Consider the following 21,988-nt stretch of genomic DNA (forward strand, 5'->3'; position numbering starts at 1 on the left):
AAAATGAAGAACTAAACCAAGGAAGAGAACAGCTTTAGAGGAAAAGGAACCCCAAGATTGGAAAGACGCAAAAGGACTCCCTATGATCCTAGAAGGCTGCTGGTCCAGAATGGAGCAAGAGCACAGAAGGCTCCCAGAGAGAGAAGTCTGAGAAGGACGCACAGCTAATGGAATACCTGCTGCAGTCACTCATCCAATAGGGATTTAAGTGCCTTCTCCAAGCCAGAAACTATTGTGGGCACGGGAGATACAACAGAACACAAAATAGACCAAGCATCTGTTCTCAGAAACTTGCATTTTGGTGGAAGATGAGACACAATAAAATAATACACTAATAAATTTATAAATATATACACTTAGTTTTGTATATTCATATCTAATGTGTTTGAATATTTTGAATGGGTATTTTCCTGTAATTAGAGTATAAAAAAAATTGTACCTGACACATTAAAACTAAGCAAACAGAGGAGAGCCAGGGTATCTCAGTCAGTTAAGCATCTGACTTCAGTTCAGGTCGTGATCTCACAGTTCGTGGGTTTGAGCCCTGTGTTGCGCTCTGTGCTGATGGCTCAGAGCCTGGAGCCTGCTTCAGATTCTGTGTCTCCTTCTCTCTCTGGCCCTCCCCTTCTTGCACTCTGTCTGTCTGTCTCTCTCTCTCAAAAATAAATAAACACTTAAATTAAAAAAAAAAAACAAACTAAGCAAACAGAAAACCAAGGAAATTATTACCTCCAAGGAAATAGGAAATGTAGCCCTCCAAAGGCTACAGAATGCTATGTGGCTCAGCTGGTAATAATAAGAGATAACACATAATACCTACACCTGCTAGGAGCTGTTGTGAGTGCTTTTTATATGGATCCATTGTCCTTTATCCAAAACTCTTGGAGCCACATATGTTTCAAGATTCGGATATTTTCCCAGATTTTAGAAAGGGAATACAGCACATATATATTTATTCCTCAACACATCTAATTAGGTCTGAAGACTATCCCAAATCAAAATTAAATTTCTATGGCAAAATGTACAAAAATCCAAACTAAGAGTGATAAAACTTTAAATAGCTTTAGGTCAGTTCCCGGCAGCATTTGCTACCAAATGTTATGTACTTTTTATTTTAGAGCTTTTGGATTTCAGAATTGTGGCTAAGGGCTTCTGGGCCAGAACTAACTTATTCTTTCCTAATATATTCCTATATTATACATAAGGAACCTGAAGGAAACACAGAGAACCTAAGTGGTTTTTCCCTAGGTTACACAGCTAATAAGACTTGCTTGGTCATAATTATGTAAACACTGAGTATTTTAAGTGTAGTAGTACTATTTGACTTTTAAAATGTCACACACAGTCATAATTTTAGTGAGGAATAGTTTACCATTTGATATGGAAAGATCCAAGACACATGAGTTCCGGGGGAAAAACATTCTGAATATGGTGTATATAAAGCTACCATCACATTTGAAATGTGTGTGTGTACCATATAAATGGATACACTGTCTCTGGAAGACTGCAACAAAAGCTGGAAACCAAGAAAAGGAGCTAGGGGACTGGAGGAGGGAAGAGAAGAAAAACCTCACTCACTGTGTACTTCCTGACACATTTGAGTTTTATACCCAGTGACTGTGTTCAAAATTCAATTAAATTTAATAGTAAGAAGATAGACACCAAAACGTCAATACTGCTTCGTTAACTCAGGATGCTCAGGTTTTTATTTTACAGCAGTCCCCTCCTCTCCTTGGTTTCACTTCCCAAGGTTTCAGGTACCCACAGTCAAGTCACCGCATCCAAAAGTAAATGATCTCCCTCCTAACACATCCTCCAAAGGTAACGAGTAGCCCAACACTAAGTCACAGTGCCTACATCCTTTACCTCACTTCATCTCACCATGAAGGCATTTTATCATCTCACAGCATGGCAACAGGAAGAATGAGTACAGCACAGTAAGATACTTGAGAGAGAGGCCATATGCACATAACTTTTATTACACTACATTGCTATAATGGTTCTATTAGTTATTTCTTTTGTATTAACATTGTTTATTGTTGTCAGAAGAGTGAGACTTGTTTTAGAATCTATACGCACACACAAAATTCTATATTAATTAACATGACAGATCAGAAACCAAAACAGCAAAATGAGTAAACAAGCTAAAGATTACAAATAGTCATCCTGCAGGAAAAAACTGTCATAAATAATAAAAAAGCACGAAACAAAACTTCATATTTGAATTCTACAGTTACTAATAATGCTAGCTATTAGTTATTTTGTTCATCTCTTACTGTGGCTAATTTCTATGTTAAACTTTATCATAGATATATGTACAGAAAAAAAACATAGTGTATATATATTTATATATAGCATACTTATATATATATATGCATATATATGTATATATATGTATATATATACGTATTTATATATACATACATATATACATATATATACATATATATACATATATATATACGTATATATACATATATATATATATACATATATGTATATATATATATACGTATATATATATAGCATTCACTGGGAGGCAGATAAGGGGACTAGTGTATTTTATTCTTTTCTATGTTTTCCAAGTCTCCTACAATAAACATGCATTAGTTTTAGAATAATTGGGGAAAATTTTTCTTTAGGGAGTACATTCTTTATTCAACTATGTTTTTTTTACTACGTTGGCATCTAGAATCCTATGACTATAGAAGTCTTCAGATTCTGAAGAATAAGTAAATCTTGGGTTCTTAGACTAATAAATTTTTTTTATGCTTATTTATTTTTGAGACAGAGAGAGAGACAGAGTGTGAGCAGGGGAGGGGAAGAGAGAGAGGGAGACACAGATTCCCAAGCAGGCTCCAGGCTCCGAGCCGTCAGCACAGAGCCGACCCAGGGCTCAATTGGGTTCTTAGACTAATAAATGACAGTTGTTATTGTCATAATCCACGGTGGGCCTGAAGTAATTTTTTTTTTAAATGTTTATTTTTGAGACATAGAGTAGGTGCATGCACGAGCAGGGGAGGGGCAGAGAGAAAGTGAGGCAGAGGATCCCAAGGGGCTCTGCGCTGACAGAAGAGAGTCGGAAAGGGACTAGAACCCACGAACCCCAAGAACATGACCTGGGCTGAAGGCAGATGCTTAAACGACTGAGCCACCCAGGTGCCCCTCAAGTAATTTTTTAATAGAAGCTCTGTTTACTCAGTTGGAGTGATAGAAGTTATTTGAGGAGCAACTTTGGTTCACATCATGATCTCACAGTTTACTGCATCAAGCCCTAGATGCCCTACCACAATTAGTGAGATAGAGCCCCAAATCCGGTTCAGTGCTGACAGTGTGAAGCTTGTTTGGGATTCTCTCTCCCTCTGTCTCTGCCCCTCCCCCACTCACATGTTTTTTTTTTTTTCTCTCTCTGTCGCTCAAAATAAAATAAATAAATAAATTTATTTATAAAAGTTTTTTAATGTAAACCTAATTACCTCATGGGAGAGTTTTCAGGCTGTCAAGAAAAAGACAGAAATCTACATCTCATAATAAAATTTAAGCTGCTTTCCAAAATGATAGAAAACCCTTTTCTCAAATCTCTTTCCTTTCACCATCTTTATTTTTTTTCCTCTCGCTGTCTTTAAACTTACTTTAGATCCAAGTGCCAACTGCAAAACACTAGTTGATAATTGTTCCCTATGCAAATGAGAGTTTGGACAGCAAACATGGGCTTGGAAAATGTCTCAGTACACTTCCTATGAAAAGTTGCACTTAAGTTGAGAAAAAAAAATAAAAGAAGTAATGAGTCAGGTAAAGAACCATTTCTTACCACTGAAGCAAAGGTTGTCCTTTTGAAACTTATCCTCTTGAATCTAGGGTTAGGTTTAGAGTGTGGCTTCCTTGAATAGGTAGGATTTAGGTTTCTCTCTGAAGCCTGAGGGTTACCAGGGAGCTATGTCCTTAAAAGACCTACCCAGCCAGCACAGGATGTCGGTGTAGTAGACACTAAAAGAGCCGGAACATCAACCACCCAGGGAAGGAATTAGAAGGAACAAAGAAAGAGGAGGCCGCAGAAAGGGGAGGCGGGGCGCTGTGCTTGTGGGTGTTAATGGAGGAAGCTAAGTAAAGTGAAACGTAGCAAGGATACCAAAGGAACAAAATGGGAAGTATGAGGCAGGAGAAAAAAGAAGGAAAAATAGATGAAAGAGACAAAGGGAAAGGAGAAAAAACAACAACACATTTTTATAAAAGAACATAATAAAATAGTACTAAGGTGGGGGAATATTGAGACAAAAGTGGGAACGCCCTCCCAACGTTAGAACCAAAGAGACAGACAAAAAAGTTAGATTTACAAACTGCCCTGCCAACCGATATTTTTACAAATATTTTTACAAAGGAAGCAGTAAAACAAATTCGGCTCAAACCCAAAGCAAAACTGAAAAATGTCACTTTACAGTAAAGCTACTCTAATAAAATCTCTTCACTAGATTTCCTTATTCAGTTGGTTGTTTTAGAATCATCAGCATAAGTGCAGCGATATCATCTCCCTGTAAGGGTGGCAACTCCTGGCTCTGGCGCTCAACATATTTTATCTTATCCACAGAGGGATTGCTACAAAGAGATTGCTACAGTGTGTTTCACGCTTGCAATTGCAAAAAAAAAAAAAAAAAGCATTCCCGTATTAAAACCCTTAGTGGTAATATGGCAAAAGGCCACAAGATGGTGATGGTATACCCTGCAGAGACCTCATTCATCAGCAAAACCAGCAGCACACGCGCACACCCCCACCCCCATCAGTTTTTCCTTAGCAAAAAAATTGACTTGGGGAGTGAGGGTGGTGTGAAGGAGAGAAGAGGTTTGAAAAACACTAACTTTAGATAATAATAAAAACACGTCCTTTAACAAAACTTAGAAGAAACCATTTGGTTTCTCTTGTTTTCTCTTAAGACTGACTGGTAAACACCAAGAAAATGTTTTTTTTGTACCTGATTATTATGTATCTATTGTTAAAGTCATACATTTGAATTAAGTAGCAAATTTTAATTTTTTTCTTAGGCTCCATAAGATGAAATTTTCTTAGAGTCCAGGAAAGATTTTATCTCCTTGACTGAAGTTTATTTCCTTACTCATTGAGGAAATGACAGGCAGGGTTAATCCTGTAAATGGGTGTGACATTTTAGGTTAATAGTGATTCATACTGATATATGGGTACCTTTCATTTCCAGTACATAAACACACATGTATATACTTTCTATCTGACATTTTACACAGAAACAAAATTTGGAAGGAGAAATAGGATAGAATCCTGGGTCTAAAATACCAAAGAAGAAACTAAAGGGAAAATAATGTAAAGGTTATTCAAGAGCCACGAGATATTGTTTCCAAAAACAATAGTAGTCATTAGAAGTATTCTTTTCTAGATGCTCAACGTCGCTCCTCATCAGGGAAATACAAATCAAAAACACACTCAGATATCACCTCACGCCAGTCAGAGTGGCCAAAATGAACAAATCAGGAGACTATAGATGCTGGAGAGGATGTGGAGAAACGGGAACCCTCTTGCACTGTTGGTGGGAATGCAAATTGGTGCAGCCACTCTGGAAAACAGTGTGGAGGTTCCTCAAGAAATTAAAAATAGACCTACCCTATGACCCAGCAATAGCACTGCTAGGAATTTACCCAAGGGATACAGGAGTACTGATGCATAGGGGCACTTGTACCCCAATGTTTATAGCAGCACTCTCAACAATAGCCAAATTATGGAAAGAGCTTAAATGTCCATCAACTGATGAATGGATAAAGAAATTGTGGTTTATATACACAAAGGAGTACTACGTGGCAATGAGAAAGAATGAAATATGGCCCTTTGTTGCAACATGGATGGAACTAGAGAGTGTTATGCTAAGTGAAATAAGCCATACAGAGAAAGACAGATACCATATGGTTTCACTCTTAGGTGGATCTGAGAAACTTAACAGAAACCCCATGGGGGAGGGGAAGGAAAAAAAAAAAAGAGGTTAGAGTGGGAGAGAGCCAAAACATAAGAGACTCTTAAAAACTGAGAACAAACTGAGGGTTGATGGGGGGTGGGAGGGAGGGGAGGGTGGGTGATAGGTATTGAGGAGGGCAACTTTTGGGATGAGCACTGGGTATTGTATGGAAACCAATTTGACAATAAACTTCATATATTGAAAAAAAAAAAAAAAAAAAGAAGTATTCTTTTCTGGGGCACCTGGGTGGCTCAGTCAGTTAAGCGGCAGACTTCGGCTCAAGTCCTGATCTCATGGTTCATGGGCCTGAGCCCTGTGTCGGGCTCTCTGCTGTCCGCACAGAGCCTGCTTTGGATGCTCTGTCCCCCTTTCTTTCTGCCCCTCCCCTGCTCGTTCTCTATCTCAAAATAATTAAATAAACTTTAAAAAAAGTATTCATTTCTATTTAGCATCAAGTAAATTCTTAAACACCACTTTAAATTCCAAATACTGACCTGAATCTGATAATGTCAAAATGACAAAGTGACAAAATGTCATAAAAATTTCTTACCTTTGACTCTGTAATTCCGTATCAAAGACTTTATCTTGAGAAAATAAGAGATTCACATGAAGATGTACAAGGGTATTTATTATAGCATTGTTCATAGAAATGAGAAATATTGGGAACATCATAGTAGGGAATGGATCAAACAAGTTATCAGACATCCATAAACTGAAATCCTATGCAATCACTTAAATTATATGTATCAGTGCATATACTGGTGAAGGTAGTAGAAAAATAAGACAGCCTCTTGGAAGGGCAATTTGGTATCGTCTATTTAAATTGTAAATGGGTATACTCCTTGATTCAACATTTCCATGTCTAGGTATTTATCGTGAGAAAATAATTTGATGGATATGCAAATATATGTGGACAAAATGTTCACTGAAAGTTTGTTTATAATAGTCAGAAATTGTAACCACTCAAAACACCCATCAGTGGAGGATTGTTCAAATAAATTATAATGCAGTCATACAGTGAAATACTAAGTAGCACAGATTAGGTACATGAAAATGTATTGAAGAGAGGAACATTATATATTATTAGATTGCCAAAGCTGGTTAGAAAATGGGATGTTTTTTACAGTGTGGGGGTTCCCCCCAAATTAAAAATAGAACTAGTATAGGATCCAGCATTTCCATTTGTGGGTATATATCCAAAGGAAATGAAATCACTATCTCAAAGGGATATTTGCCCCCCCCCCCCATATACACTGCAGCAGAATTTATAATAGCCAAGACATGGAAAAAACCCTGTGTCCCTCAGCAGATGAATGGATATAGAAAGTGTGGTAAATACACAGTGGAATATTATTCAGTCATAAAAAGAAGGGAATTTTGCCATGCCCAACATGGATGAAACTTAAGAATATTATACAAAGTTGAAATAAGTCATACAGAGAAAGACAAATACTGTATGATCTTCCTTATATGTGGAATCTTAAAAAAAAAAAAAAAAACGAGCTCATAGAAAAAAAAAAAAAAACGAGCTTATGGCTGCCAGGGTCTGGGGGCGGGGGTAGTAAAAGAGACAGAATGGGTGAAGGGGGTCAAAAGGTACAAACTTCCAGTTATAAGATGAGTAAGTCCTAGGGATGTAATGTACAGCACGGTAACTACAGTTAAAAATATTGAATTGTAGGGGCATCTGACTGGTTCAGTTGGTAGAGCATGCGACTCTTAATCTTGGGATTGTGAGTTCAATCCCCAAGTTGGGTGCAGAGATTACTTAAAATAAAATCTTTGAAAAATATATTGAATTGTATATTTTAAAGTTGCTAAGAGAATAAATGTTAAGTATTCTCACCACACACACACACACACACACACACACATTGTAACTATTTGAGATGATGTATAACTAACCTTATTATGGTAATCATCTATGTTTATGTAAACAAATATTTAAATATACACTAAATGTCTAGGAAGGTACACACAGCGATGTAGTGGTAAAAGTTTAACAACCAGCACTCCAGGACAAAAAGCCTTGATAACTGATGTTTGCCAACTTCCATGGCGTAAATATTCCTGCCATGACTGACTTCAAGCTATAGTTATGGAACATGGATTTGGGAAAGAAGCTCAATGAGCCAAGCATGAGTATGTTCCACCAGATCTCTATACTTCTGGGACGTGACATTATGAGAAGGTGTTCATATTCCACCTCACATATGGCTGTGTTTGTTTCCAGTTTTCATAATGAAATTGTATCACTGTTGCAACCACCACCACCACCACCAAAATGCCAATTTGGGAAACAAAGGTTTTTAAAAGAATATTGAAATACATAGGAAAATGCTTATGACACACTGTCAGGTAAAAACTGCATGTCACAAAGCAGTATCTAGTATTATCTCAATTTCATATATATGTGTGTGTGTATATATGTGTATATATTTATATACATATTCATATATATTCATATGTATATATATACATACACATACACATATATATTCCTTTACACAGGAAAATGTCTGAAAGGAAATAAGCCAAAAACCACACAGTGGTTATAGTGGAATGATGGAATTCTGGGTAATTTTATTTTTTGTTTTACTTTTCAATTTTTTCCATGTTGCCATAATTATGTAATGCTTTCATAATCAGAAAAGACATCAATGTATATAAAATACTTAGCCCTGCCATCACTGCTTAGAAAGCAATTTCTTCCCTTTAGGATTGCTATTACCACAATCAGAGAGCATGGCTATCTTCAAATGTGGATAAGTGGAATCTTTTTTTTTTTTCCCTCTCTCAAAGGTAAAAAGGAGAAATTAGTTTTTATTTATGTGGCCCAAGATCTTGAAATACATACATATATTTCCTGACCCTTACTAGAAAAATTTCCAATCCCTTACTTTATCAGTTATTGCCAAAGACCCTACCCTGATTTACCCGGATTATTTTAACAACCTTTAGCTACTCTTTCTTTGTTTCCATTTCTCACCTCAGTACAGTACATACTGTAATTAGGACAGATTAGGGAGATCTACATGAGTGTTGCCAAAAGGTTAATCATCTTAAAATATGATTTTCCTTTTTATTTTGTTCAAAAATTTTTAATGGCAGGTTGCAAAAGAATATTTATAGCATGATCCCATTTTGGCAATAATTATATAAACCTATTACTATATGTGCAGAAAAAAATCTGGGAGAATATATACCAACTTGTTAGCAAAGCTTTTCTCTGGGAGTACTGGAATTACAAGGGAATCTTACATTCAAATTTTTATGTCTATGAAATGTTTTAAGAGAAGCCTAGATTACTTTCCTAATGCAAAAAGAAAGAAAATGAGGAGAGAATTTGTTACTGAATTCCCAGTGTCCAGGGGATTAAATCTAAAGTCTTCTCCTTTTGTACAAGGGCCTACTTTCACAATCTACCTATGCAGTAAAACCCACCTAATCTACTCCAGCTCCTCACTGAAGATTACTCACTTTTCTGAATTTCTCCAGTACTTCCTGACTTTGGCATTTATCTTTGCATTTTACCACACATTGGGTCATAATATTTTACAAACTGCTCCTATTTAATTCATAGATACTTAAGGATGGAGTTTGTGTTTATTCTTTATGCTCCCCACCCTCCAAGTCTTTATTAGTTTCTGGTGGGCACAAACTTGGTGTCTTAAAACAACAGAAATTTATTCTTTCCAATTTCTGGAGGCCAGGGTTCATCAATTTCACTGGGTTAAATAAAGGTGACAGCAGGACTGTGCTCCCTCTGGAGACTATAAAGACAATGGGTTTCTTACCTCTTTGAGTTTCCAGTGGCTGGCAACACTCCTTGGCTTGTGATCCCATCGCTCCAATCTCTGCCTCCATGGTCACATTACCTTCTCTTTTCTGTATGTCAAATCTCCCTCTGTCTTCCTATTCAAAGGATACATGAAATTGTATGTAGGGTCCACCCTGATTATCTAGAATAATCTCTTCATCTCACAATCTTTAATCACACCTACAAAGTCCTTGTTTGCCATATAAGGTAACATTCACACAATCTAGGGATTAGGGCATAGATGTCTTTCTGGGGCACCATGATTCAGCCTACCACAGGTATCTGTCAGCAAGAGTTCTATTAGTATACAGGAGATCGCCTCATGGACCCCAACCCTTCTTTCTTCACCAAGTTTTTGCCATTTCGTGGCATGATGTAGAAAGAGGAGCTTAAAAATTTTCAAGCTGCCTCTAAAATCTTGGTGCCATATCTATCAGACCAGTAGGGATGAACACGAGATCTAAAACCAGGAGGATCAAGCATGAGGAGAAAAACACCGAAAGTTCATATTTTGACTATTTAACATAGTGAGATCTGTAGTGATAGCCTAGGGAAGAAAGCACCCTAAGAGTAATTCGGTGAAATGATTCATTGCAGATATATAGTGTGCCATTAACACACACACAAGAATGCAAAAGAGTTAGAAGACACCTCTGAGTCAAAGTGTTTACAATCTAAGGACTGCCCTTGCAATAAACAGTTAAATGGAGAAAAAAAAATGGGACAAAGTAGATTTTTGATAATGCCCTACTTTGGAACAGATTATGAGAATCCAGGCTAAGACCAACACAAAAGAAGCAGGTCGGTCTTCTACTGTAGTTACATAATTCCTATGGGGAGTGAGGAATTGGGGCCATCTCTCTGCAGGTGAAAATATAATTTTATTCACTATGCAAAGTAAATGCATATGTTCTAGAGACAATGTCAGTATTTAATAACTTCAAAACTTAGAGTGCTATTTAGGCAGGATAAAAATACAGGTGTCCGTAGGCAAATATGAATTTGCTTTGAGAGTAGATTTTATCTCTTGATATACTAATGCAACCTATTGCATCATGTTGGAAAAAAAGATGAACAGCTTCATTTTCTTGTCCTTTGGATGATAAAAGTAAACATCTTTCTCTTCTGTAAGGTGGAAAATTTAGGTCTCATGCCAGAAAGGGCTACTAGGAAGTTTAATTGTTTTGAAGACTGTACTATGCAAAGAAAAGATAATATAAAATATACAAGCCCTTATTAGGTTTCAATTAAACATATGTAGAGCTTCTACTCCATGCAAGGCCTCCATGGGGTAAAGATACGAAAAATTAATGGTACCTGTATCTAAGGAGCTAGCTTCTGGTCTCCTAAGAATGATAATTAGAATATGTCAGAAAAGGGGAGCCTGGGTGGCTCAGTTGGTTAAGTGTCCAACTTAAACTCGGGTCATGATCTCACAGTTCGTGAGTTCGAGCCCTGCATCAGGATCACTGCTGTCAGCCTGTCAGCACAGAGCCGGCTTCGGATCCTCTGTCCCTCTCTCTGTGCCCTTCCCCCAGCTTGCTTTCCTCCCAAAAATAAATAAATATTTTTCAAAAAAGAACATGTCGGAAAAGGATACACATCACAGATGCATACAGAGCTCTGTGGAGGTCCCGGATTGAGGATAGTGCCAAAGGCTTTGGTGGGAGGTAGTGTGTGAAGTGTACCTTGCAGGATGTAGGGTTTTGACTTTGGAGAAGCAATGAGACAATGGACCAGGTGGGAGCCCCAGCATGAATAAAAACACAGGTAGGACAGCTTGGAACACATTTGAAGAGAGGTAAATAATCCATTCTTACGGGGATCTGGGGTATATGTAGCTTTAGGACATTTGAGATGCCTTCCTATGAGAAAAAGTATAGCACAAAGTTAAACCAACTGAGGTTCCATTTAAATCAACCTAGCAAGCTTAATGGAGTACTGCTAGGAAGAGGAAAAAGGAAATCAGGGAAAAGTAGAAAGTATTGAAGCAAGATGCCCTTACCCCCAAATATAAATGCCCGTAACTGTATATTATCCTGAAAACCCCACTGAAAAGAATGGTGAGAGAGGAGGACTTTCAGTTATGTATTGGCCTGTGTGAACCGTAATATTTCTGGTAGATGGTAGGTACCATAGATAAGGAATGCACTGAGCAGGCAGCTTTGGCTTTCCTGACAAATATAAATTTAACAGACATGATGGCAGAAATAGATCTAGCCAAAAACTAAAATGGAAGTGAATCTCAGAAAAATTATTTTATTAAAAGTTAACCAAAAGATGACTGAGGGGCCCCGGAGTGGCTCAGTTGGTCAAGCCTCTGACTCTATTTCCCCTCAGGTCATGATCTCACGGTCCTGAGATGGAGCCCTGAGTCAGGCTCTGCTGAGCATGGAGCCTGCTTGGGATTCATTCTCTCTCTCCCTCAAAATAAATAAATAAACTTAAAAAAAAAAAAAAGATGAACTAATGTTTTGTTGCTTCTTCCTCCATTTTCCCACTCTCTTTCTTCTTCTTCCTCCATAAAACAATTCAAAAGTCATTACACAGGCCAAGCAGGGTGGATGTCTTTGGTAGGGGTGTGGAGTCATGGTAGTCAAGAGGTGTAAGTAGGGCATCTGGGTAAGAGGGCAGCCTGGTACAAGTGTCAGAACCCAGGAGGGGTGAGAAGGGCATCTGTGAAGGGAGTGACCTAGTGGGATGAGAAGGGTGTTCCCATAAGGAGGGGGGACATCAGAGTATGTCATGAGCAGAGTAGGAATGGAGTCCCTGCAGAGGGGCAGCCTGGTGCCAGATGTTGGAGTTCAGTGGCAGTAAGATAGTACAAGGGAAGGGGAGTGGAAGAGAGGAGGCCTAGTGTGGGTGCGGAGATCCAGCTGGGTGAAAGGGCATCCATGAAGGAAGGCCACCTGGCACAGGTGTCAGAGTCAGATCAGGGTGAGGAAATCCTGATGGTCCATCTTGGGGCATTGGAGCCCAAGCAAGATGTGGTGGGTATCTGGGTGGAGCAGTAGCCCAGTGCAGGGTGAAGAGCATGTCCACACTAGGGAAAGGAGCAATCACAGGAGGTTGCTTATGTGCAGAGGGATTAATTAAATAAGTAATCATATTCAGGAAAATGAGAGTCAGGTTTCTTACTGGTAGAGACAGTAGTTAAATATATGAAATGTGAAAAACTAGAATGAATTAGTTGGTGTTAAATTGGAACTGGAGGTATCATTGTGAACTCATGATTTTGAATATGTATAGGTATATACATACAGATGCAAATGTGTTTATAGAAATGTGTATATGTTTATATACATGTGTATTTGTGTACATCCAAATACATACAGTCATGTATTTCAGATAGACCCTAGTTCTGTCCATTGAAAGGGCTTGAGAACAGTGATACCTCAATAGCAATGAGCACACCTAATGTTGAGATCTTAGTTTCTAAATGCCCTTAGTTTCACCAAAGGGAACCAGAGCTCCATGAAGAAATGGCTGATTCTAGAACTGGGGCAGAGAAAGTACAAAATAAGCTTGGACTATCTTGTGCAGCAAGCAAGGAAGTGCAAAAAGAATAATGGAGGTATGTCAAAAGGATAAAGAAGCAAACCAGAAAGGGCTCCCACTGGCCAAATAGGTAACAGTCTCAGTGTCAAAATAATAACCATAATGGATTATAAGTCATTGAATAAAATAAGGATTCCATAACCAATATGGATATATATAAGAGAATATATAGGAAATTTAATGAAGAATGGGATGTTTTTATAGCCTTAAAATACTTCCCCGCAAAATAGTAAATTATAATGCGGAAAAGGGTGGCTTTACAGTGGATAAGCCTGGCAGACATCACCTTAATCAAGTCCACATCATCAGTGATGGGACAAATTAGAGTCATGTGCCAACCTACAGGATGCAATGACGAGAACATGGCATCACTGCTCTACTAGTTCTGCCAATGATGCTTAACCTGAATGTAATCTTGAAAAACAGTTAACAAACCCAAATTGAGGGATATTCTTTAAAAAAAAAAAAAGGCCTGTAATCTTACAGAGTGTCAAGGTCATGAAAGCAAAGATGAGGAAGCTATTCAAGATTGAAGAAGATTAAAGAGACAACTAAATAAAATGCATAATTTCTGGACAAGATCCTTTTCCTCTAAGGACATTATTGGGACCACTGATGACATTTGAACCGATGTTCATACATCATTGTTAAATTCCTGATTTTGATAGTTCTACTGGGGCGATCTAGATGAAAGTTCTCATTAGTAAGAAACACATTTGAGATGACAAGGCATTTTCACAGTTTAGGCTTTGCAGGAAGAAGACTCTGAGTCAGACTTTAGTGTCCAGGATGTTTATTAGGGAGTGCCTTTGGTATTGACACCTGTGGAAGGGTGTCAGGCTTAGAAACAGGCTTAGACAGAAGGAAAAAGCAAGCTGTGTATAAGGAAGGCCCAGCGGCCTTAATTAACCCCACGAGGAGCTCTGGAGCTGAAATGGCCCTTCATTACTGTCCCAAACCAGGCTGAAAGGGCTGGGCTTTAAACCCAGACCTGGATCAAGAATTGGCTATGGCCTAGCCCCAAAGGGCCTGAGCTTTGATAAAGCAACTGTCTGCAGCAGCAGGAGCTGGGAACTGAGGGCTGCCTGCTGACAGTCCTCCAGGGAGCCGGGACAAGAAGTCTTGCAAAGAGAAATCTCAGGGGCTCATCTCCATGTTCATTCCCTGTGCTGCTCTTGGATCCACTTCATCTTTGTTGAAGAGTAGCTTCTCCAGGTTTCTGATGAGCCTCTCCTCCTGGGGAGACTTAGAAGAGGAAGGTTTGTAGGACAAGCTATAGCCCTGCTATAGCTGGTCTCAGGGCTCTCATTGAAACTTACAGCCTCCCTCCTTGACCATCCTTTCTAAATCCCTCTCACTCTCAGCTAGCACTTCTCTTAGTCTTAGTGGCTTACCTGGGGGCATGATCTAGATTCTCATCCCAGAGAGGTCTGAGTTCCTAACTGCCATGTCCTTGCTGCATTATTCATTTACCATTGTAACTGTGCAAGGGACTAACAGGAAGCATTCAGATACATGGTCTCAATGCTAAAATAATTTTTCCTACCCTTACTGTATAACAGCAACCTTACCTAACTCCTTCTGATGATCAGGGTTAATACCCCTGCCAAGATTGTTCCTCTACTTACAGCCCAATTATTCCTGAATAGTAGGAACCCAAAGTGCCCAGGCAGCAGTTTTAGCTAGTAAATCAAAGTGACTCTTGCTGTACCATTTGGTAGAAATATTTTCCTTTTAGGAACCAGGTCCTCTGAACCTGCAGAATACAGAATAGCAGGAACAGGAAGCATAAATTCCCCACGGGGCCATTGGGAGTGATGATAAGCAAGACCACTCCTAATTCCATATTTTGTCTCATAGACCCATGTATTTTTCCTGCTGGGGTTACAGCACCACAAAAGATCTTTTATTCAATAGGTTTAATGTATCCTGGAAGATGGCACTCATAGCATTTCAACCAAGCTAATACTTCAGCTGTGCCTTCAGCAAGGCTTTCCGATGCTCTACAAGGCTGGAAGCTTTGGAGTGCTAAAATAAGTGATAACAACCAGTAGATAACATTGTCATGAGTTCACTCTCACACCTTTTGTGCTGTAAGTTGGGTTCCTAGATCTGATACAATGTTATGGGAGGTCCTCTGCTGGTGCATCAAACATTGTGTAAGCCCAGGGTGAAGCCTGAAGATAAGACATTTAAACCCTTACTCAGAATATGTCTTCATCCTAGCAAGATGAACTACTGGCCCTTTCAAGGTGGAAAGGTCCCAAAGTAGTCAACTTGCCACCAATTGCTTAGTTGGTCTCCTTGAAGATTGGTGCTCTATCAGGAAGTCAGCATTGATCTCTTGTTGTCAAGTTAGACATTTAGCAGTGGCAATAGCTAGATGAGCCCTGAGAAGTGGGAACCCATGCTATAGGGCCAAGAATAGCCTCAGTCTCTGCCACCATGGCCACTTCATTCACGTATCCATTGTGCCAGCAATAGTGTGGTCAGTAACAGAGGCAAAATCAACTGGCTGAGTCCTTCTATACATGAGGGATTTATATCTGCCCATCTGCCACTTAGCTTTCTTTTCTATATGCCATGTCTTTTTTATTCCTTCATTCTTATATTATTGCCTTCTATTGTGCTAAAAAGATGTTTTCCAATGTACCATTTTAATTCTCTCATCATTTCCTATTTAGTACATATGTATATTTTGAGTTATTTTCTTGGTGGTTCCTTGGGGTATTACAATTAACATCTTTATACGAATTTAATTTCAACAGTATATAAAAACTTTGCTCCCAAATATTCCATTCCCTTCATCCTCTGTTTTCTTTTGCTTATACAGAAGGAGTAGTACCCTTATTGGCTGCCCATCTATTTTCTAGCAAGTGACACCATGTTTTATTAACTATCTCCATAACACTCTGTAGGTCAGGTGCTCATGGTTGCCACTTTGATCTTGCCACTCATTATCCTAATTGCATCCACATGATTTCTGACAGTCGCGTGATGTCACCTGGCTCAATCATTTCTGGGTTATATGATCTCCCTTGCTAATGAGGAGATCAGTTTTGTAACAGCTTCCCCTACCATAAGTCCAGCCTTCAAAAGCAAGCCACCACTAGACTTCACAGTGATTCTAGTGCTGTTTACCAACACATTCTTCTTTGCTTTGGTAGACACTGTATTCTCCAGGTCCTCCTGTGGAACAGTCATCTGGTGGGTTTTCTGATCTTACATAATGTGGCCACACCAGCACTCCTACTTCCCTGAACCCTTTTTAAAAAATTGAGGTAACACAAACTATACATAAAATTCCCCATTTTGAAGTGGTTTTTAGTATGTTCACAAGGCTGTACAGCCATTACAACAATCAATTTTAGAATATTTTCTTCACACCAAAATGTAACCCTGTGCCAGTCAGCAATCACTCCTTATTCTCTCCTACCAACAGCTCCTGGCAACCACTAATTTACTTTATCACTGTGGATTTGCCTCTTCTGAACATGCCATATGAATGGAATCATACAATATGTGGCCTTTTATGTCTGCCTTCTTCCACTTAGCATAATGTTTTCAAAGTTTATCCATGTTGTAACATGTATCAGAGTCCCACTTCTTTTTATAACTGACTAGTATTCCATAGTACAGATATAGCATATTTTATTTATCTGTTCATCAGTTGATGGAGATTTGAGTTGTTTTCACTTTTTTGCTATTGTAAATAATGCTGCTATAGATATTTGGATACAAATTTTGTGCAGACATATGTTTCAATTCTCTCCGGTATATACCTAGGTATGGAATTCCTGGGTCAAACGGTAACCTTATGTTTAACTATTTCAGCAGCTATCACACTGTTTTCTCAATTTGCTGTATCATTTTACATTTCTACCAGCAACATATGAGGGCTCCGATTTCCCTACATCCTCACCAACATTTGTTATTTTCCCTTTTTTTTTTAATTACAGTCTTTCTATTGGTGCTAAATGGTATCTCAGAATGTGAGCAGGGGAGGGGCAGAGAGAGAGAGGGAGACACAGAATCTGAAGCAGGCTCCAGGCTCTCAGCTGTCAGCAAAGAGCCCAACATGGGGTTCCAACCCACAAATCATGAGATCATGACCTGAGCTGAAGTCGGATGCTTAACTGACTGAGCCCACCCAGGCCCCCCTTAAAAGTCTTTGCTCATTTTAAAATTGGGTTATTTCTCTTATTATTGAATAAAGAGATAGATACATACATATAGATACAGATATCTGGATATTAGAGTCTTATCAAATATATTATTTGCAAATAATTTCTCCTATTCTGTGGGCTGTCCTTTCACTTTCCTGCTGGTATTCTTTGAACCACAAAAGCTTTCAATTTTGACAAAGCCCAAATTACCAAATTACCTTTGGTTGGCTATGTTTTTGATGTCATGTCTAAGAAACTGTTGCCTAATCCAAGGTCACAAAAATTTACTTAATTTTTTTCTAAGAGCTTTATAAATTTAGATCTATAATTCATTTTGAGTTAATTTTTGTGCACTTGTGAGATAACGGTCCCACCTCATTCTTTTGCATAGGGATGTCTAGTTGCTCTAGAACCATTTGTTTAAAAAACTATTCTTTCCTCAATAATTGTTTTGGAACTCTTGCTGAATATCCATTGCACATAAACATGTAGGCTTGTTTGTGGACTCTGAGTTCTATTCTCTTATGCTATGTTTATCATTATGCCAGTACCATGCTGTTTTGGTTACAATAGTTTTGTAGTAAGTTTTGAAATTAGGAATTGAGTACTCTACTTTGTTCTTTTCAAAGACTGTTTTAGCTATTCAGGGTCCCTAGCATTTCTATATGAATTTTAAGATCTGTTACTTTAAAAAAAAAAAAAAGAAAGAAAAAAAAAATCCAGGCAGAATTTTGATAGGGATTGCATTGAATCTATAAATCAATTTGGAGGTTATTAGCATTGAAACAACAGTAAGTCTTCCAATAAAAGAACATGGAATATCTTTCCATTTATTTAGGTCTTCTTTAATTTCTTTCAACAAGGTTTTGTACTCTCCAGTGTATAGGTCTTATTAAATTTATCCCCCCCCTTTTTACTTCAGTGTACAAGTCTTGTTAAATTCACTCCTAGATGTTTTATTATTTTTAAATTTCTCTTAGCATTTTAATTCTTTCCTCTCCCACCTGCCAAGACATTTATGGTATTTTGATCTCACTCAGCATGGGCCACCACTTTTACCATGCTTCACAGAAGCCATTTTACTGGCAAGTAAGATTTACATCAGAGTGTAAATCTTTGACTTTGGGAGAGCACACACAAATTGTTATCTAATCTCATGCTCTATCCCCTTTGATCAAGTATCCTCAGAATCTAGTCCCATATGTATTCCCGCCACCTCCTGCAGTCCATGCTGGTTAGATCTTTTTGCTCCTTTGGGGTCTAGTTTCTTTGCTCGCTTCTCAGGCCTAGCATGTCCCCAGCTGGGTTATGCTGCCACGTCACCCTAGTTATAGATTTAGTGGACAGGAGGGGAGGTGGGGGCAGATACTGAGGAGTCACATGTTGTCTTGCAGAGAGAGGCCTTGGCATTATTTTCTCAAGCAAAGGGAATGTGCAGCTTTTAATAGGGAAGGGTAGCTCACTTCTTCAGGCTCCGAGGATCAAGAGAAATCTGGGAATTCAAGATTTTGGGGGGCATCAGCTCAGATGTCCCCATTCCATGTGCCAGGGTCTCACTCCTTCTCAACCACAGCAGCATCTCTAGCACAGGAGACCTAGTTTACTTGGTAGTTTAACCTTTGGCTCTTGGTTACATAATGGTTTAGCTCGATCCGGTTCTCTCCACTGCAGGTTATGAAAGCCTCTTTACTTGCTATGAAAGAGACCTTCTGGTTCTCACACTTGGCTTTCAGCTGTCTGCTAGTCACTTTCTCAGCTTTTTCATTTCTTTACCTAGAGCTTAAGGAGAGCTACACAATAACCATTCAATCCCCTTGTAGTTACTATCTCCTCCACACAGTACAAAAGCTAATACATTCTCTTTCACTGGTATACTACCCCAATTCATCGCTGGTGAAAATCTTAATAACTGGGCTGCCACCTTGTGCCAGTCACCGTCTGACCTCCATCTATCACCAGTGACGAGGTCTTCCTACCAGGTGAATGGTGAGTGATGCAGATCCAAAACTCCATTTTATTGTCTGCTTTCTCAGACCTGTCCTGGCTGAGTAGTAGTTTGGGTGTTTTAGGAACACACTCTGAGGCAGACTTTAGTCTTCAGGATAATTATTAGGGAGAGCTCTTGGGATCAACATCTGTGGATAGGAGGGGAAGCAAACAGGAGTGGGGAGAGGTAGAAGTTGATCTGAGCTGCAGGCTGATAGCCTCAGCTAACCCCACTGGGAGCTCTCGGGCGGAAATGGCCATTGAAGTTGTCTTGCACAGGGCCAAAATAGCCAGGCCTTTCTATCCTTGCCATTATCAGTCATTGGATTTGGGCCACCTGGGAAAGGGGCATCTCCTTGGGCAAGATGGCTCTCTGCAGATGAGGCAAACCCTGAAGGAAATGCAAGTTGACAGCTGTGTGCCGACTACAGTCTCCAAGGCTGGGCAACAAGTCCTTCCTTGAAGGGCATCTGGTCAATGCATGTTGCTATCTGTCAGGTTACTCTCCAATTGTTCAGGTTAAAAAAAAAAAAAAAAAAAAGAGTTCAGTATGCTACGTGAACAACTTTTCTGTAAGTGTGAAATACCTTAAAAATAAAAATATCTTTTTAAAATGAACATACTAATATCAATTAAATGTGACTAAAGAAACACCTAAACAAGAACCTTCTGCTGCTGATACAAAGAAAGAGGAATGACCCATTATACCTAAAAAAAATAATAATAAAGTTAAAAAATAAAAATTAAAAAAAAACAAGAAAGGGGAATGATGTTAGAAGACAAAAATTCATTTGAATGAGTAAAACACTGATCACCAGAAGAGCTGGTAGGAAATAAGGCTGAAAGGCAAGTTGAGGCTTCATCCTTGCTGACACGACATACCTCAGACTAGGGCAAGAACAGAAAATGCTTGCTTCATTACAGCTAGCCTGGCGTTTAATTTCACTTCACCTCTTCTGAGTAGATAAAGTCTTTTCCAGATTACCTTTAATAGTTACTGTTTCCCATTTTCCTCTTCCTTTGGTTCCCTCCCTCTCCAAGGCCATCATGGAACTTGGAATGTGGAGACGTGAGTCTTTGCTCAGCTTCCCCAAACTGGAATGAAAATTATTTTTAGGATGAATCTCTGAGTCACAGAGGGAGGAGGGAAAGAACCATTTTAATCTCTTCCTTTTCCTTCCTTCATAACCTGCTGTACAGCTAAATCATTTAAAAATTTTGTGTTTTTCCTCTCTTCCCCGAGAATCACTTGCCTTTTATTTTTCCTCTGGAAACAGTATCTATAAATCTCCATCAGAAGCTTCTAAAAATGGAAGAAATGTTTCTTTGCTGAATGGACCACAGGCTAAATTAAAGGAGATTTGCTTTAAGCTGCTTTCATGTAAGTAAATCTATTTATTATAATACTGATCGTTGGGATCTGAGAGGTTGTATACAGTTATTCCTCGTGTTCTCTTCACTAACCGCTTTGCTGCACCCCCTCTAGGCTTTCCTTTCTGTCTCTCCTAGCCTGAGGGTAGCAGAAGACTGCTTTCTGGGGGGAGATGCGGATAGGGATTGTGCTCTGGCCTTCCACCTTTGCAGCAGCGTGCTCAAGCGTGTCTCCTGCTTCACTATTTGACCACATCTCTTTGAGACAGAAATAAGCACGGAGTGGACATTGCACTTTTTAAAAAATGTCTACCAATTTACACAATAAACATTGAAAAAGAAATCCTACCCAAGTTACCAAGAAAGTGGGGGAAAAGTTCTATCTTGGATAAAATAGGCACTAGAAGAACCTCTGTGGGATGGATTGAATGAAAGGAGAGAGAGCTGGCTTACCTTCAGGAAACCATGTTTTAACCAGGTGAGCTACTGAATGACGATGTTAATGACACCCCTTATTTATGCAGTTGTTTAGCATTTTCAGAGTGCTTTCACAGACACAGTCTCAGGTAATCCTTGGAACAATCCTGGGAGGGAGGTGAGGCAGGTGTTATTTATACCATTAAAAAAATAAGATTGGGGGCACCTGGGTGGTTCAGTCAGCTAAGCGTCCGACTCTTAATCTCAGCTCAGGCCTTGATCTCAGGGTCATGAGTTCAAACCCCATGTAGGGTGTAAAGCCTACTTTAAAAAATAATAAGATTAAATGATTTGCCTGTAGTCTAACAACTAATAAGTGGCAGAACTGGGACCAGTCCCTAGGTCTGCTATCTATTGTCAGTGCAGGATACCAGATGGATTCTTCTGATTTCAGAGTGGAACCCCCATGAATTACTGCTGGAAGACTTGTCTTATTTAAGACTTTTAGGGACTGCTTGGAAGCAGACTCATATAAAAAAAAGTCACTGGGCTGAGATGTCCTGAAGCTCTCTGGGGTACTAAATACCAAGCAGATGGATCCAAACTGAAGAAAAGATAAATTGCACAAAGCTATGTGAGTGGACATAAGTGTGACAAATAAGTTTCATCCTGTACTAATTTTGAATAATGTATTTAGG

The 21,988-nt window shown here is 38.9% G+C and overlaps 1 protein-coding gene across 3 annotated transcripts in view; it reads right to left on the reverse strand.

Moving 5' to 3' along the window:
• Positions 1 to 21,988, reverse strand: part of LEO1 (LEO1 homolog, Paf1/RNA polymerase II complex component) — a 75,458-nt gene that overhangs the window by 43,909 nt on the left and 9,561 nt on the right. For all 3 annotated transcript variants that reach the window (XM_049613632.1, XM_049613628.1, XM_049613629.1), the window contains exons 2-4: positions 21,327 to 21,457; positions 20,488 to 20,597; positions 9,770 to 9,887 (exon numbers count right to left, since the gene is read on the reverse strand). In XM_049613632.1, the coding sequence (XP_049469589.1) occupies positions 9,770 to 9,839 (70 nt within the window). In that variant the 5' untranslated portion in view covers positions 9,840 to 9,887; positions 20,488 to 20,597; positions 21,327 to 21,457. The remainder of the gene's footprint in view (positions 1 to 9,769; positions 9,888 to 20,487; positions 20,598 to 21,326; positions 21,458 to 21,988) is intronic.

Source organism: Panthera uncia (genome assembly GCF_023721935.1).
Source record: "Panthera uncia isolate 11264 chromosome B3 unlocalized genomic scaffold, Puncia_PCG_1.0 HiC_scaffold_1, whole genome shotgun sequence".
Taxonomy (NCBI): Eukaryota; Metazoa; Chordata; class Mammalia; order Carnivora; family Felidae; genus Panthera; species Panthera uncia.